Source organism: Oncorhynchus mykiss, chromosome 9, assembly GCF_013265735.2.
Source record: "Oncorhynchus mykiss isolate Arlee chromosome 9, USDA_OmykA_1.1, whole genome shotgun sequence".
NCBI lineage: Eukaryota > Metazoa > Chordata > Actinopteri > Salmoniformes > Salmonidae > Oncorhynchus > Oncorhynchus mykiss.
In genome coordinates this window covers 9,284,642-9,303,664 of record NC_048573.1, presented here as the reverse complement: position 1 = coordinate 9,303,664, position 19,023 = coordinate 9,284,642, and the positions used below count along the sequence as shown (strand labels likewise).

At 44.0% G+C, this 19,023-nt stretch overlaps 1 protein-coding gene across 1 annotated transcript in view; it reads left to right on the top strand.

Annotated features, from left to right (window-relative positions):
- The window catches only part of LOC110531417 (tumor necrosis factor ligand superfamily member 10), a 53,495-nt gene extending 44,594 nt beyond the window's left edge, over positions 1-8,901 (top strand). The window contains exons 5-6 of the mRNA XM_036987268.1: positions 6,170-6,333; positions 8,497-8,901. Of these exons, the coding sequence (XP_036843163.1) occupies positions 6,170-6,333; positions 8,497-8,787 (455 nt within the window). The 3' untranslated portion in view covers positions 8,788-8,901. The remainder of the gene's footprint in view (positions 1-6,169; positions 6,334-8,496) is intronic.
- Positions 8,902-19,023: the final 10,122 nt, after the last annotated feature.

The following is a 19,023-nucleotide window of genomic DNA, read 5'->3' as shown; positions in this document are numbered from 1 at the left end:
GTGAGAAAGAGGAAGGGACACACACACACACACACACACACACACACACACACACACACACACACACACACACACACACACACACACACACACACACACACACACACACACACACACACACACACACACACACACACAAAACACGTGTACATGCGTGTACACACGTGCGTATGTCATCGCCTAGCACTGTCCAGTAGGATTTAGTTCTTCAGAGACATAATCATCAGGTTTTATAGACAATAGATGGGATATTAAATTACCCTTGTTAAACTGGATATGAAGAGAGAATACTGGATACGAAGAGAGAATACTGGATATGAAGAGAGAATACTGGATACGAAGAGAGAATACTGGATATATGAGAGAGAATACTGGATACGAAGAGAGAATACTGGATACGAAGAGAGAATACTGGATACGAAGAGAGAATACTGGATATGAAGAGAGAATACTGGATACGAAGAGAGAATACTGGATATATGAGAGAGAATACTGGATACGAAGAGAGAATACTGGATATGAAGAGAGAATACTGGATATATGAGAGAGAATACTGGATACGAAGAGAGAATACTGGATACGAAGAGAGAATACTGGATACGAAGAGAGAATACTGGATACGAAGAGAGAATATTGGATATGAAGAGAGAATACTGGATACGAAGAGAGAATACTGGATATATGAGAGAGAATACTGGATACGAAGAGAGAATACTGGATATGAAGAGAGAATACTGGATATGAAGAGAGAATACTGGATATATGAGAGAGAATACTGGATACGAAGAGAGAATACTGGATATGAAGAGAGAATACTGGATATGAAGAGAGAATACTGGATACGAAGAGAGAATACTGGATATATGAGAGAGAATACTGGATACGAAGAGAGAATACTGGATATGAAGAGAGAATACTGGATACGAAGAGAGAATACTGGATATGAAGAGAGAATACTGGATATGAAGAGAGAATACTGGATACGAAGAGAGAATACTGGATACGAAGAGAGAATACTGGATACGAAGAGAGAATACTGGATATGAAGATAGAATACTGGATAGGAAGAGAGAATACTGGATATATGAGTGTAACGGCTTTCTTTAGGTGAAGGAGAGGCGGACCAAAATGCAGGGTGGTTTCTATTCATGGTTCTTTAATATATAAAGACACTATACATGAATAAACTAACAAAAACAATAAACGTAACGAGAAACCCTAAACAGCCTATCTGGTGACAACAAACACTGAGACAGGAACAATCACCCACAAACACACAGTGAAACCCAGGCTACCTAAATATGGCTCCCAATCAGAGACATTGACTAACACCTGCCTCTGATTGAGAACCATATCAGGCCAGACATAGAAATAGACAAACAAGACATCCAACATAGAATGCCCACTCAGATCACACCCTGACCAACCAAAACATAGAAACATACAAAGCAAACTATGGTCAGGGTGTTACAATGAGAGAGAATACTGGATACGAATATACAATACTGGATATATGAGAGAGAATACTGGACATATGAGAGAGAATACTGGATACGAAGAGAGAATACTGGATATGAAGAGAGAATACTGGATACAAAGAGAGAATACTGGATACGAAGAGAGAATACTGGATATGAAGAGAGACTACTGGATACGAAGAGAGACTACTGGATACGAAGAGAGAATACTGGATACGAAGAGAGAATACTGGATACGAAGAGAGAATACTGGATATGAAGAGAGAATACTGGATACAAAGAGAGAATACTGGATACGAAGAGAGAATACTGGATATGAAGAGAGAATACTGGATACAAAGAGAGAATACTGGATACGAAGAGAGAATACTGGATATGAAGAGAGACTACTGGATACGAAGAGAGAATACTGGATACGAAGAGAGAATACTGGATACGAAGAGAGAATACTGGATATGAAGAGAGACTACTGGATATGAAGAGAGAATACTGGATACAAAGAGAGAATACTGGATACGAAGAGAGAATACTGGATATGAAGAGAGAATACTGGATACAAAGAGAGAATACTGGATACGAAGAGAGAATACTGGATACGAAGAGAGAATACTGGATATGAAGAGAGACTACTGGATACGAAGAGAGAATACTGGATATGAAGAGAGACTACTGGATATGAAGAGAGAATACTGGATATGAAGAGAGAATACTGGATATATGAGAGAGAATACTGGATATGAAGAGAGACTACTGGATACGAAGAGAGAATACTGGATATGAAGAGAGAATACTGGATATATGAGAGAGAATACTGGATATGAAGAGAGAATACTGGATACGAAGAGAGAATACTGGATATATGAGAGAGAATACTGGATATGAAGAGAGAATACTGGATATATGAGAGAGAATACTGGATACAAAGAGAGAATACTGGATATGAAAAGAGAATACTGGATACAAAGAGAGAATACTGGATACGAAGAGAGAATACTGGATACGAAGAGAGAATACTGGATACGAAGAGAGAATACTGGATATGAAGAGAGAATACTGGATATGAAGAGAGAATACTGGATACGAAGAGAGAATACTGGATACGAAGAGAGAATACTGGATATGAAGAGAGACTACTGGATACGAAGAGAGAATACTGGATATGAAGAGAGAATACTGGATATATGAGAGAGAATACTGGATATGAAGAGAGAATACTGGATGCGAAGAGAGAATACTGGATATGAAGAGAGAATACTGGATATGAAGAGAGAATACTGGATACAAAGAGAGAATACTGGATATATGAGAGAGAATACTGGATATGAAGAGAGAATACTGGATATGAAGAGAGAATACTGGATATATGAGAGAGAATACTGGATATGAAGAGAGAATACTGGATATGAAGAGAGAAAACTGGATATATGAGAGAGAATACTGGATATGAAGAGAGAATACTGGATATATGAGAGAGAATACTGGATACAAAGAGAGAATACTGGATATGAAAAGAGAATACTGGATACAAAGAGAGAATACTGGATACGAAGAGAGAATACTGGATATGAAGAGAGAATACTGGATATGAAGAGAGACTACTGGATATGAAGAGAGAATACTGGATATGAAGAGAGAATACTGGATACGAAGAGAGAATACTGGATACGAAGAGAGAATACTGGATACGAAGAGAGAATACTGGATATGAAGAGAGAATACTGGATATGAAGAGAGAATACTGGATATGAAGAGAGAATACTGGATACGAAGAGAGAATACTGGATACGAAGAGAGAATACTGGATATGAAGAGAGACTACTGGATACGAAGAGAGAATACTGGATATGAAGAGAGAATACTGGATATATGAGAGAGAATACTGGATATGAAGAGAGAATACTGGATATGAAGAGAGAATACTGGATACAAAGAGAGAATACTGGATATATGAGAGAGAATACTGGATATGAAGAGAGAATACTGGATATGAAGAGAGAATACTGGATATATGAGAGAGAATACTGGATATGAAGAGAGATTACTGGATATGAAGAGAGAATACTGGATATGAAGAGAGAAAACTGAATATATGAGAGAGAACTGGATATGAAGAGAGAATACTGGATATGAAGAGAGAATACTGGATACGAAGAGAGAATACTGGATACGAAGAGAGAATACTGGATACGAAGAGAGAATACTGGATATATGAGAGAGAATACCGGATACGAAGAGAGAATACTGGAAATGAAGAGAGAATACTGGATATGAAGAGAGAATACTGGATGTGAATAGAGAATACTGGATATGAAGAGAGAATACTGGATACGAAGAGAGAATACTGGATATGAAGAGAGACTACTGGATACGAAGAGAGAATACTGGATATGAAGAGAGAATACTGGATATGATGAGAGAATACTGGATATGAAGAGAGAATACTGAATATGAAGAGAGAATACTGGATACGAAGAGAGAATACTGGATACGAAGAGAGAATACTGGATACAAAGAGAGAATACTGGATACGAAGAGAGAATACTGGATATGAAGAGAGAATACTGGATACGAAGAGAGAATACTGGATACGAAGAGAGAATACTGGATATGAAGAGAGAAAACTGGATATATGAGAGAGAAAACTGGATATGAAGAGAGAATACTGGATACGAAGAGAGAATACTGGATACGAAGAGAGAATACTGGATATATGAGAGAGAATACTGGATATGAAGAGAGAAAACTGGATATATGAGAGAGAAAACTGGATATGAAGAGAGAATACTGGATATGAAGAGAGAATACTGGATATGAAGAGAGAATACTGGATATGATGAGAGAATACTGAATATGAAGAGAGAATACTGGATACGAAGAGAGAATACTGGATACGAAGAGAGAATACTGGATATGATGAGAGAATACTGGATATGAAGAGAGAATACTGGATACGAAGAGAGAATACTGGATACGAAGAGAGAATACTGGATATATGAGAGAGAATACTGGATATGAAGAGAGAATACTGGATACGAAGAGAGAATACTGGATACGAAGAGAGAATACTGGATACAAAGAGAGAATACTGGATACGAAGAGAGAATACTGGATACGAAGAGAGAATACTGGATATGAAGAGAGAATACTGAATATGAAGAGAGAATACTGGATACGAAGAGAGAATACTGGATACGAAGAGAGAATACTGGATATATGAGAGAGAATACTGGATATATGAGAGAGAATACCGGATACGAAGAAAGAATACTGGATATGAAGAGAGAATACTGGATATGAAGAGAGAATACTGGATACGAAGAGAGAATACTGGATACGAAGAGAGAATACTGGATACGAAGAGAGAATACTGGATATGAAGAGAGAATACTGGATATATGAGAGAGAATACTAGATATATGAGAGAGAATACTGGATATATGAGAGAGAATAGTGGATATGAAGAGAGAATACTGGATACAAAGAGAGAATACTGGATATATGAGAGAGAATACCGGATACGAAGAGAGAATACTGGATACGAAGAGAGAATACTGGATATGAAGAGAGAATACTGGATATATGAGAGAGAATACTGGATATATGAGAGAGAATAATGGATATATGAGAGAGAATACTGGATATATGAGAGAGAATACTGGATATGAAGAGAGAATACTGGATATGAAGAGAGAATACTGGATACGAAGAGAGAATGCTGGATATGATGAGAGAATACTGGATACGAAGAGAGAATACTGGATACGAAGAGAGACTACTGGATATATGAGAGAGAATACTGGATATATGAGAGAGAATACTGGATATATGAGAGAGAATACTGGATACAAAGAGAGAATACTGGATATATGAGAGAGAATACTGGATACGAAGAGAGAATACTGGATATATGAGAGAGAATACTGGATACAAAGAGAGAATACTGGATATATGAGAGAGAATACTGGATATGAAGAGAGAATACTGGATATATGAGAGAGAATACTGGATATGAAGAGAGAATACTGGATACGAAGAGAGAATACTGGATATATGAGAGAATAGAACATTCTGGAACTTCCAGAGGATATCTGCTCTTCGTGTGTGTGTGTGTGTGTGTGTGTGTGTGTGTGTGTGTGTGTGTGTGTGTGTGTGTGTGTGTGTGTGTGTGTGTGTGTGTGTGTGTGTGTGGTTAAACTAATAGGAACATTAGGAATCAGTTCGTTCAAATTAAAGACACATTTTTGTCCTGAATGGCGCCCTATTCCCTATGTAGTGCACTACTTTTAACCAGAACCAATAGGCCTCTAGTCAAAAGTAGTGCACTACATTGGAAATAGGATTTGAGAAACATGCCCATGCTTATTTGATATTGATCTTCCTGCTGGAATGTGACTTTTCTGTTTGCTTAACCCTCCCGTGCTCCTTTATTTTCTACCTCTCCTTCCTTCTCTCCCTCCCTTCATTTTCTCCTCTTTGTCTCTCCCGCTGCCCATGTTTCTTCTTCCCTCCACCTCTCCCCCTTCCCCTTTATTCCTCCCACACACAACTCTGTCTCTGTTCTCTGTTCTCCATTTGTCATCTCTCTCTCTCTCTCCCTCTGTCTCTCTCTCTGTCTCTCTCTGTCTCTCTCTCTCTCTCTCTCTCTGTCTCTCTCTCTCTGTCTCTCTCTGTCTCTCTCTCTCCCTCAACAGGGTCTCCTTCGTACCTCACCCCCCAGCCTGACCTCCACCAATCATGTCGCCACGCCATCCGTTCCTGGGCCAATCAGAGCTTTGGAGCCCATCTTCACAACATGACCTTAGCCAATGGGAGGCTGCGTGTGCCCCAGGATGGGCGGTACTACCTGTACTCACAGGTAGGCTAATGTTTTCAGACTCAGAGCTCGATTCAATCCATATCACTCAGAGCTATAGCAGGGTTGAAATGTATTGGTGAATACAATGTTGACTTCTCCACTGACACGGGAACATGGCCTTTAAATTTATATCGCTCTGTAGTGCATGTCTTCAGCGCTACGGATTGAATTTAGCCCTTACACTGTTATTTTCATGACTTCTAATACATGTTTTGGATGTTCATACAAGCCTGTGGCAAAGCAATTTCTCTTCTAGACATCAATCAAGTACCATTCAATTAAATCTCTACCTCTCCTTTCACTCTGTACCGCTATCCCTCCCTCCCTGCCTGCCTCCTTCCTCCATTACTCCCTCCCTCCCTCCCTCCCTCCATTCTTGCCTCCCTCCCTCCCTGCCTCCTCCCTCCATTACTCACTCCCTCCCTGCCTGCCTCCTCCCTCCATTACTCCCTCCCTGCCTGCCTGCCTGCCTCCTACCTCCATTACTCCCTCCCTGCCTGCCTGCCTCCTACCTCCATTACTCCCTCCCTGCCTGCCTGCCTCCTACCTCCATTACTCCCTGCCTGCCTGCCTGCCTCCTACCTCCATTACTCCCTCCCTGCCTGCCTCCTACCTCCATTATTCCCTCCCTCCCTCCCTGCCTCCTACCTCCATTACTCCCTCCCTCCCTGCCTGCATCCTCCCTCCATTACTCCCTCCCTAACTGCCTGCCTGCCTCCTACCTCCATTACTCCCTCCCTCCCTCCCTCCATTCTTGCCTCCCTCCCTCCCTGCCTCCTCCCTCCATTACTCACTCCCTCCCTGCCTGCCTCCTCCCTCCATTACTCCCTCCCTGCCTGCCTGCCTGCCTCCTACCTCCATTACTCCCTCCCTGCCTGCCTGCCTCCTACCTCCATTACTCCCTCCCTGCCTGCCTGCCTCCTACCTCCATTACTCCCTGCCTGCCTGCCTGCCTCCTCCCTCCATTACTCCCTCCCTCCCTGCCTGCCTCCTACCTCCATTACTCCCTCCCTCCCTGCCTGCCTCCTACCTCCATTACTCCCTCCCTGCCTGCCTCCTCCCTCCATTACTCTCTCCCTCCCTGCCTGCCTCCTCCCTCCATTACTCCCTCCCTCCCTGCCTGCCTCCTACCTCCATTACTCCCTCCCTCCCTCCCTGCCTGCCTCCTCCCTACATTACTCCCTCCCGCCCTCCCTGCCTGCCTCCTCCCTACATTACTCCCTCCCTCCCTCCCTGCCTGCCTCCTCCCTACATTATTCCCTCCCTCCCTCCCTGCCTGCCTCCTACCTCCCTCCCGCCCTCCCTGCCTGCCTCCTCCCTACATTACTCCCTCCCTCCCTCCCTGCCTGCCTCCTCCCTACATTATTCCCTCCCTCCCTCTCTGCCTGCCTCCTACCTCCATTACTCCCTCCCTGCCTGCCTCCTTCCTCCATTACTCCCTCCCTCCCTCCCTCCCTGCCTGCCTCCTACCTCCATTATTCCCTCTCTCCCTGCCTGCCTGCCTCCTTCCTCGATTACTCCCTCCCTCCCTGCCTGCCTCCTTCCTCCATTACTCCCTCCCTCCCTGCCTGCCTCCTCCCTCCATTACTCTCTCCCTCCCTGCCTGCCTCCTCCCTCCATTACTCTCTCCCTCCCTGCCTGCCTCCTCCCTCCATTACTCTCTCCCTCCCTGCCTGCCTCCTCCCTCCATTACTCCCTCCCTGCCTGCCTCCTCCCTCCATTACTCCCTCCCTCCCTGCCTGCCTCCTCCCTCCATTACTCCCTCCCTCCCTGCCTGCCTCCTCCCTCCATTACTCTCTCCCTCCCTGTCTGCCTCCTCCCTCCATTACTCCCTCCCTGCCTTCCTCCTCCCTCCATTACTCTCTCCCTCCCTGTCTGCCTCCTCCCTCCATTACTCCCTCCCTGCCTGCATCCTCCCTCCATTACTCCCTCCCTGCCTGCCTGCCTCCTCCCTCCATTACTCCCTCCCTGCCTGCCTCCTCCCTCCATTACTCTCTCCCTCCCTGCCTGCCTCCTCCCTCCATTACTCCCTCCCTGCCTGCCTCCTCCCTCCATTACTCTCTCCCTCCCTGCCTCCCTCTCTGTCTCCCTCTCTATTTGTTCCTCCCACTCTCTATCTCTTTCTCTCTCCCTCCATCCATCCCACTCTCCCTCCATCCGCAGGTGTACTTCCGCTACCCATCCCTTAATGAAGGGGACCAACATACAACCAGTCACCAGCTGGTCCAGTGTGTATACAAGAAGACGTCCTACCTGAGACCCATCCAGCTGCTGAAGGGTGTAGGAACCAAGTGCTGGGCCCCAGACGCGGAGTACGCCCTCCACTCTGTGTACCAGGGAGGGCTGTTTGAGCTCAGGGCCGGGGATGAACTCTTTGTCTCTGTCTCGTCCCCCTCCATGGTCCATGCGGAGGATTCATCAAGTTATTTTGGGGCATTCCGTTTGGACCTGTAAAGATGGATGGAAAGGAGAGGGTGGTAAACCACCAGAAGAGGGTGGTAAACCACGAGGAGAGGGGGGTGGGTGGGATAAAAAGGAAAGGTGGAGGAAAGGAGGACAGGTTCAGGACACTGCCAGGGTGAGGAATGGGGGGGGGGGGGGGGGTGAAAGGAGGACAGGTTCAGGACACTGCCAGGGTGAGGAATGGGGGGGGGGGGGGGGGGGGGGGTGAAAGGGGAGGAGGGGAGGAAGGGGGAACCCCCAAGGATTAAATCCCTACTCCCCCTGCTTCCCTGGACGCTCCAAAGTGAATTCTAAAAGTGGATTCCATAGGATTCTATATGTGAAGGAGGGAGAAGACGTTGGACAGACACTGAGGATCAATAGACAGAAGAATGTATTGGTTTATTGATATATAAATCACATAATAGTATGTGGATCTATGGAACAGAACGGCAGCAAGAACAAAAAGAACACATTTGTGATGATGTGATAGCCAAGATTTGTGCCATGTGTGCATGGGTTACATACTGACTGTGTAGAATGGAAGGAGTTGATTACAGAATGTAGAAGGAGTTCTGTTCTATTCATTCTATTTGTATGGAGTTGACCATCTGTTCTGAGGGTTCTGACTGGACATGTGGCTGTTTGGGAAATGAGAAAAAAATGACTTTTATTTTGTATCTGTGTTGTGTACAGACCATTTGGAGGAAGAAGAAGAGTTGAGGACTTTTAAACATGGGATATAAGACTGTTTGGAAGAGGATTCATACTTCAGTTGTGTATATGACAAAATGACTCTCTAGAATCTGTCTCTCTAAAATGACTCTCTAGAATCTGTCTCTCTAAAATGACTCTCTAGAATCTGTCTCTCTAAAAGACTCTAGAATCTGTCTCTCTCTAAAATGACTCTAGAATCTGTCTCTCTAAAATGACTAGAATCTGTCTCTCTAAAATGACTCTAGAATCTGTCTCTCTCTAAAATGATTCTAGAATCTGTCTTTCTAAAATGACTCTAGAATCTGTCTCTCTCTGAAATGATTCTGTAGAATCTGTCTCTCTAAAATGACTAGAATCTGTCTCTCTAAAATGACTCTAGAATCTCTCTCTCTAAAATAACTCTAGAATCTGTCTCTCTCTAAAATGACTCTAGAATCTGTCTCTCTAAAATGACTAGAATCTGTCTCTCTAAAATGACTCTAGAATCTGTCTCTCTCTAAAATGATTCTAGAATCTGTCTTTCTAAAATGACTCTAGAATCTGTCTCTCTCTGAAATGATTCTGTAGAATCTGTCTCTCTCTAAAATGACTGTAGATTCTCTCTCTCTAAAATGACTGTAGATTCTCTCTCTCTAAAATGACTGTAGATTCTCTCTAAAATGACTGTAGATTCTCTAAGATGACTGTAGATTCTCTCTCTAAAATAACTGTAGATTCTCTCTCTAAAATGACTGTAGATTCTCTCTCTAAAATGACTGTAGATTCTCTCTCTAAGATGACTGTAGATTCTCTCTCTAAGATGACTGTAGATTCTCTCTCTCTAAGATGACTGTAGATTCTCTCTCTCTAAAACGACTGTAGATTCTCTCTCTCTAAGATGACTGTAGATTCTCTCTCGAAAATAACTGTAGATTCTCTCTCTAAAATGACTGTAGATTCTCTCTCTAAAATGACTGTAGATTCTCTCTCTAAGATGACTGTAGATTCTCTCTCTCTAAAACGACTGTAGATTCTCTCTCTCTAAGATGACTGTAGATTCTCTCTCTCTCTAAAACGACTGTAGATTCTCTCTCTCTAAGATGACTGTAGATTCTCTCTCTCTAAGATGACTGTAGATTCTCTCTCTCTAAGATGACTGTAGATAGAGACAGACAGCACAGATGCCCACCCTACACACACTCCTCTCTGACACACACACACACACACACACCTCTATTTGCAGTCTGGTAAATGTCAGTGCCCAAGCAGTGTGTGTGTTTGTTACTCCAGTGTTCCTTTGCTCCGTGGTTGGCTCAGAGGATAGGTTAAACAAACAAACACACTGCAGCAGGGCTCACACACATACACACACATTAAAAAAATGCTGGTTGATGTACAATTTAACCCCTGCTTCCTAGAATCTGTGGGGTGGTTTGTATCTGTGTATAACATGATTGTATGTATAGGTCTATACTGTGACTGTATAGTTCTATACTGTGATGGTATAGTTCTATACTGGGATTGTATAGTTCTATATTGTGATTGTATAGTTCTATACTGGGATTGTATAGTTCTATATTGTGATTGTATAGTTCTATACTGGGATTGTATAGTTCTATATTGTGATTGTATAGTTCTATACTGGGATTGTATAGTTCTATATTGTAATTGTATAGTTCCATACTGTGTAAAATTGAGGTTCACCAAAGCGAAGCATAATAATAATAGTTTATTTCTTCTCTAGACACAAATCTCTATTTGTGTCTAGTTGTTGTTTTAACACTTCCACCATTGTTGAAATTTAACCGAGTGACTCTCACTCACCTTTAGTTAGTCCTCCTCGTTCCCAATACCATGGGGAGCCACAGCAACCACTACAGCCCACTAATGGTACCGAGCCAGCAGCAACTGTACCGAGCCAGCTGCAACTGTACCGAGCCAGCTGCAACTGCACCGAGCCAGCTGCAACTGTACCGAGCCAGCTGCAACTGCGCCGAGCCAGCTGCAACTGTACCGAGCCAGCTGCAACTGCGCCGAGCCAGCTGCAACTGTACCGAGCCAGCTGCAACTGTACCGAGCCAGCTGCAACTGTGCCGAGCCAGCTGCAACTGTACCGAGCCAGCTGCAACTGTGCCGAGCCAGCTGTAACTGTACCGAGCCAGCTGCAACTGTACCGAGCCAGCTGCAACTGCACCGAGCCAGCTGCAACTGCACCGAGCCAGCTGCAACTGTACCGAGCCAGCTGCAACTGCACCGAGCCAGCTGCAACTGCACCGAGCCAGCTGTAACTGTACCGAGCCAGCTGCAACTGTACCGAGCCAGCTGCAACTGTACCGAGCCAGCTGCAACTGTACCGAGCCAGCTGCAACTGTACCGAGCCAGCTGCAACTGTACCGAGCCAGCTGCAACTGCACCGAGCCAGCTGCAACTGTACCGAGCCAGCTGCAACTGTACCGAGCCAGCTGCAACTGCACCGAGCCAGCTGCAACTGTACCGAGCCAGCTGCAACTGTACCGAGCCAGCTGTAACTGCACCGAGCCAGCTGCAACTGTACCGAGCCAGCTGCAACTGCACCGAGCCAGCTGCAACTGTACCGAGCCAGCTGCAACTGCACCGAGCCAGCTGCAACTGTGCCGAGCCAGCTGCAACTGTGCCGAGCCAGCTGCAACTGTGCCGAGCCAGCTGCAACTGCACCGAGCCAGCTGCAACGGCAGTTGGAAGATTCCTGGGATTATGAAGGAATATGCAGACAATCCAGGAATCCTGACAAAACATTGGACATTTAAGCAGAAGCTTTTATCTAAAGGATTTACGGCAGTGATACGTCTTCATACTGGTGGCAGGAACCAAACCCAGGACCCTGGCATTGCTGGCGTCACGCTCAACCAACCGAGCCACACAGGACAACCAGCCGAGCCACACAGGACAACCAACCGAGCCACACAGGACAACCAACCGAGCCACACAGGACAACCAGCCGAGCCACACAGGACAACCAGCCGAGCCACACAGGACAACCAGCCGAGCCACACAGGACAACCAGCCGAGCCACACAGGACAACCAACCGAGCCACACAGGACAACCAGCCGAGCCACACAGGACAACCAACCGAGCCACACAGGACAACCAACCGGGAATTCTGGAACACCTGGCCCTTTGGTGAAAGTTACCAGAATGTAATAAATAGTCCACCTACATGTTAACAGAATATGTTATAGATATCTTGTTCCACAGTACATTGTCTTCCTCTATGGAGTCTCTCTTTGGATCGATATGTCATTGTAATAGTTTTGTGTACAGTAATAGTATATCATACACATGTACCAGAACTATCAGGACCGAACCTGTTGGCTGAACTCTGTTTAATCTGATTCATGTTCAGGGCTTCAACAATCTGTCAACAGTTATCAACTGAACCTAGATGCCACAGGAGGCTGGTGGCGCCTTAATTGGGGAGGCCGGGCTCGTGGTTTCCATGGTGTTTCATACCATTCCATTTGCGCCATTCCAGCCGTTATTATGGGCCGTCCTCCCTTCAACAGCCTCCACTGGTGTAGGCATGGATACAACACACACGGGCACAGTTCGATACAGTACCCACGCCCTGTAGGAATTGGCAAGGAGCCGTGCATCATTCACACACAGATCCAGTTTAAATCAAAGGTCTCTACTGCCGTGTTGCTACGGGAATGTCGTTATGTTGAATGTGTGTGTTGTACACGATTTTATACAAAAATGGATCCCGTGTGTGTTTTTTTAATTAAATAGGCACTGGAAAGCCGGACAGATTCAAAGCCTTATATGATTATAGTGTATCAATGTAATCACTGACCTGTCGGCTAGCTTCACTGTCTCTCCCTGTCCTTGGAAAAGATACTGAGTACATTGTAACAGTTCTCAGTTGTGATATTACTGTTCTGGTGTTATTTCCCATGGGAATGTGGTTCAATGATGTGAACCTCGGTGTGTGTGTGTGTGTGTGTGTGTGCGTGCGTGCGTGCGTGTGTGTGTGTGTAGAAACATACAGTGAATGACAACAACAAGGATGTTAATAGATTCCATTGAAATTACTTGGATTCACAGAACTTTAGCCCTCCTAACAATATACAGTGTTGTGGACAACAACAACAACAACAACAACAACATGTACTCATCAACGCTATTATAGGAACATGAAACTGAAACTAAAAAATGAAAACTAATGATGAACAAATTCTTTTTTGAAATAATTGAAAAAACAAATAGAAATCAAATCAAATATAAAAACCCAAAAGTATCATAACCTTGCTACCCGTTCACTGTAGAGAGAGAGAGAGAATACATGTGTATAATGTAATGTAATGTATGAGGGAAGAAAATCATTATAAACCAGAGGACACATTCTCAGAACCAAATCCTGCGTACGTTATTGGTCTTCGTACATCCTTGTTTTAATTCACTCCTAGTGTGCATCCCAAATGGCACCCTTTTCCGTATTATGATGCACTGTTTTCAGTCCCACTGGCCCCGATTAAAAGGAGTGTGCACTAAATCGGTAATAGGGTGCCATATGGGACTCAGTCATACCTGTTCCAACACACTCTCTCTACAAATGGTTTCTCTGTTTCAACTTGTTTTATAATGATCTCATAATGCCACTGGTGGAATGTACATACATATATACATTACTTTGACTTAATGGTCATTTTGTGTTAAATAAAGTGCTGGATGATGATGATGCTGTATTGGATTATTATTATTGTTATAATTATTATTATGATTCTTGTTATTGTTATTGTTATTGTTATTATTGTTACTGGGTGCTCAAAGCATTTCAGGATTATATGACAAACTCACCTAATGTTCTGCCAATGTACTTGGTTCGTAAATATTAACGTCTGTATTTCTCAAACCTTTATGTATTTAACCATGGTGTCATTGGGAAGCCTTAACATGTATTTCATGAGAGATGAGATACGGAATAGACAGTCGGTATGCCAACCGCAGTCGAATAAAAACAAACGAGTGGCATTGTTGAAGTCCCGAGTTTCAAAATAGCAAACTAGGACTGATAGTTTGGTAAACTAAACTAGCAAGTCTGTTTGTTTGTTGACCACGACGACTACTGTAGCTATCTAGTAAACTCTCTAGCTACTTCAGTGGATGTTGAAAACATTGCTAGCGGCAAATGTATTAAATTATATCCATGGTTTAAAAAGGATAGTCAATTTGAGGATCTATGCGTTCTCTGTAAAATAATGCATATCCGTGGAAAGTGAGTTCCAATCCGCTAGAGCGTCGCGGAACGCACCTTCCACGTTGTTCATTATTTTATTTTTTTTAAACTCATAGCCCGTCGTTGATTATCACTTACATATGCATGCATAGGATTTTTATTACAGTCAACAGAAATGATCAACCCAAAAATAGATTAGATTAGAACAATGATTTATTGTTAGACATGACTATGTAAACAATTAACTAGATAGAGTGGCAAACTAGACAATCTGTTATGTACAGTACCAGTCAAAAGTTTGGACAAACCTACTCATTCAAGGGTTTTTCTTTATTTTGACTATTTTCTACATTGTAGAAGACATGAAAACTATGAAATAACACATGGAATCATGTAGAAAACCAAAAAGTGTTAAACAAATCAAATAATATTTTAGATTTTAGATTCTTTAAAGTAGCCACCCTTTGCCTTGATGACATCTTTGCACACTCTTGGCATTCTCTCAACCAGCTTCACCTGGAATGCTTTCCCAACAGTCTTGAATGAATTCACTCTGCAGTCCAACTCATCCCAAACCATCTCAATTGGGTTTAGGTCAGGTGATTGTGGAGGCCAGGTCATCTGATGCAGCACTCCATCACTCCTTCTTGGTCAAATAGCCCTTACACAGCCTGGAGGTGTGTTTTGAGTCATTGATCCCGCAGGCAGGCAGGCAGACAGACGATCTTCAGCATCAGCCTGCTGATACTATGCAGCGGTTGTTCTGTGGTGGCCTTGGGTCTGTTCAAAAAAGTTCACTACGTTCCTTGCAGTAGGCTATTAGTGACCTTACCATGATCAGATGGGTTAAAAGGTTAAGGTTCCACCTTACAGATCCACACCAATCTGATCACTTCAACAAGACAAGTTCAGAAAGTCTTCCTAGATGCCTTGGATTTTCCTCCATCGTAGGGTGAGTTGGGAAGCCACAGCGGTCATTTTGTTCGGACGTGCCTCTCCCAGAAGTCTGTGGACAACGTTTAGAGAGGGGAAACATAAATAAATACCTCATCTTCCGTTCCCGTGGTGGCGGCCGGCCCGCTGCGGCCAACCGTCCAGTGAGTGTTTGTGCATGGGTGGGTGTGTCCAGCGATCGGGACATGCCGCTGTGGTCAACTGTCCAGTGAGTGTTTGTGCATGAGGGTGGGTGTGTCCAGCGATCGGGACAAACTGCTGCGGTCAACTGGGCGGAATCACGCCTAGATCTCGAGACGTGAGCCAAAACGTTTGACCGACATTCTGACCAAGATTCTAGCCACTGACCTTTTTATCCTATAGTAAACATCACATCAATCATAATAGCACCACATAAAAAAAATAACAATAATGGTGATTTGTGAAGTATCTCGCCAGAGAAGAGGAGAGAGCTATGTATTAGAAATTCTAACCCTAGGTCTGTATAGACTGGTCCCCCTAATAGACTAGGTCTGTATAGACTGGTCCTCCTAATAGACTAGGTCTGTATAGACTGGTCCTCCTAATAGACTAGGTCTGTATAGACTGGTCCTCCTAATAGACTAGGTCTGTATAGACTGGTCCTCCTAATAGACTAGGTCTGTATAGACTGGTCCTCCTAATAGACTAGGTATGTATAGACTGGTCCTCCTAATAGACTAGGTATGTATAGACTGGTCCTCCTAATAGACTAGGTCTGTATAGACTGGTCCTCCTAATAGACTAGGTCTGTATAGATTAGTCCTCATAATAGACTAGGTCTGTATAGACTGGTCATCTTAATAGACTAGGTCTGAATAGACTGGCCCTCCTAATAGACTAGGTCTGTATAGACTGGTCATCCTAATAGACTAGGTCTGTATAGACTGGTCATCCTAATAGACTAGGCCTGTATAGACTGGTCATCCTAATAGACTAGGTCTGTATAGACTAGTCATCCTAATAGACGAGGCCAGAATAGATTAGGTTTGTATAGACTAGGTCTGTATAGATTAGTCATCCTAATAGACCAGGTCTGTATAGACTGGTCATCCTAATAGACTAGGTCTGTATAGACTGGTCATCCTAATAGACTAAGTCTGTATAGACTAGTCATCCTAATAGACGAGGCCAGAATAGATTAGGTTTGTATAGACTAGGTCTGTATAGATTAGTCATCCTAATAGACCAGGTCTGTATAGACTGGTCATCCTAATAGACTAGGTCTGTATAGACTGGTCCTCCTAATAGACTAGGCCTGTATAGACTGGTCCTCCTAATAGACGAGGCCAGAATAGATTAGGTTTGTATAGACTATGTCTGTATAGATTAGTCCTCATAATAGAGTAGGTCTGTATAGACTTGGCCTGTATAGACTAGGTCTGTATAGACTGGTCATCATAATAGACTAGGTCTGTATAGACTTGGCCTGTATAGACTAGGTCTGTATAGACTTGGCCTATATAGATTGGTCCTTCTAATAGACCGGCTCAGAGGGAAAGGATTCCACCCTGTCCTTGTGACTCAAATGACACACATTCCTATCTGTCAGTGTGTGTGTGTGTGTGTGTGTGTGTGTGTGTGTGTATATCAGATTGGAAGGAATTTCAGTTTTTCTCCTCTGAGTCTGTGTGTCCGATGGGGAGGAATTTTGGTAATTCGAGTCGTGTGTGTGTGTGTGTGCGTGTATGTGTGTATGTGTGTGTGCGTGTGTGTGCGCGCGTGTGTATGCGTGTGTGTGTGTGCGCGTGTGTATGCGTGTGTGTGTGCATGCGTGTGTGTGCGTGTGTGTGTGCATGCGTGTGTGTGTGTGTGCATGTGTATGCGTGTGTGTGTGTGTGCATGTGTATGTGTGTGTGTGTGTGTGCATGTGTATGCGTGTGTGTGTTTGTGTGTGTGTGTGTCCACAAAACCACTTCATAACTGCGGGACAATTCATTGACAGGCTGGCTAATGGATGTCCAAAACTGAATGAACATTTAAACAGTTATCTGGATCAGAAGTGTGTTTGAGAGAGAAACAGAGACGACGAGTTTGTGTGGTTTTTGGATCCTGGATATCTATGGTGGTTAAATACAGCAAATTCTGAAAGCATTCAGACCGTTTGGACTTTTTCCACAGTATTACATTACAACCTTACTCCAAAATGGTTAAAAAATGTTTTCCCCCTTCATCATGACAAAATTATTACAAATAAAAATATTTTATATCACATTTACATCAGTATTCAGACCCTTTACTCAGTACTTTGTTGAAGCACTTTTGGCAGCGATTACAGTCTCCAGTCTTCTTGGGTATGATGCTACAGGCTTGGCACACCTGTATTTGGGGAGTTTCTCCCATTCTTCTCTGCAGATCCTCTCAAGCTCTGTCGGGTTGGATGGGGAGAGTCGCAACACATCCATTTTCAGGTCTCTCTAGAGGTGTTCGATTGGGCTCGTGTCTGGACTCTGGTTGGGCCACTCAAGGATATTCAGAGATTTGTCACGAAGCCACTCCCGCGTTGTCTTGGCTGTGTGCTTAGGGTCGTTGTCCTGTTGGAAGGTGTACCTTCGCCCCAGTCTGAGGTCCTGAGCGCTCTGGAGCAGGTTTTCATCAAGGATCTATGTACTTTGCTCCCTTCTTCTTTGTCTTGATCCTGACTAGTCTCCCAGTCCCTGCCGCTGAAAAACATCCCCACATCATGATGCTGCCACCACCATGCTTCACCGTAGGGATGGTGCCAGGTTTCCTCCAGACGTGACGCTTGGCATTCAGGCCAAAGATTTCAATCTTGGTTTCATCAGACCAGAAAATCTTGTTTCTCATGGTCTGAGAGTCTTTAGGTGCCTTTTGGCAAACTCCAAGCAGGCTATCATGTGCCTTTTACTGAGGAGTGTCTTCAGTCTGGCCACTCTACCATAAAGGCCTGATTCCATCTCCACAGAGGAACTCGGGTTCTTGGTCACATCACTGACCAAGGCCCTTCGCCCCGGATTGCTCAGTTTGGCCGATCAGCCAGTTCTAGAGAAGAGTCTTGGTGGTTCCAAACTACTTCCATTTAAGAATGAAGGAGGCCACTGTGTTCTTGAACCTTTAATGGTGCAGAAATGTTTTGGTCCTCTTCCCCAGATCTGTGCCTCAACACAATCCTGTCTCTGAGCTCTACAGATAATTCCTTCGACCTCATGGCTTGGTTTTTTGCTCTGACATGCACTGTCAACTGCGGGACCTTATATAAACAGGTGTGTGCCTTTCCAAATCATGTCCAATCACTTGAATTTACCAGAGGTGGACTCCAATCAAGTTGAAGAAACTTCTCATGGATGATCAATGGAAACAGGATGCACCTGAGCTCAATTTCAAGTCTCAGAGCAAAGGGTCT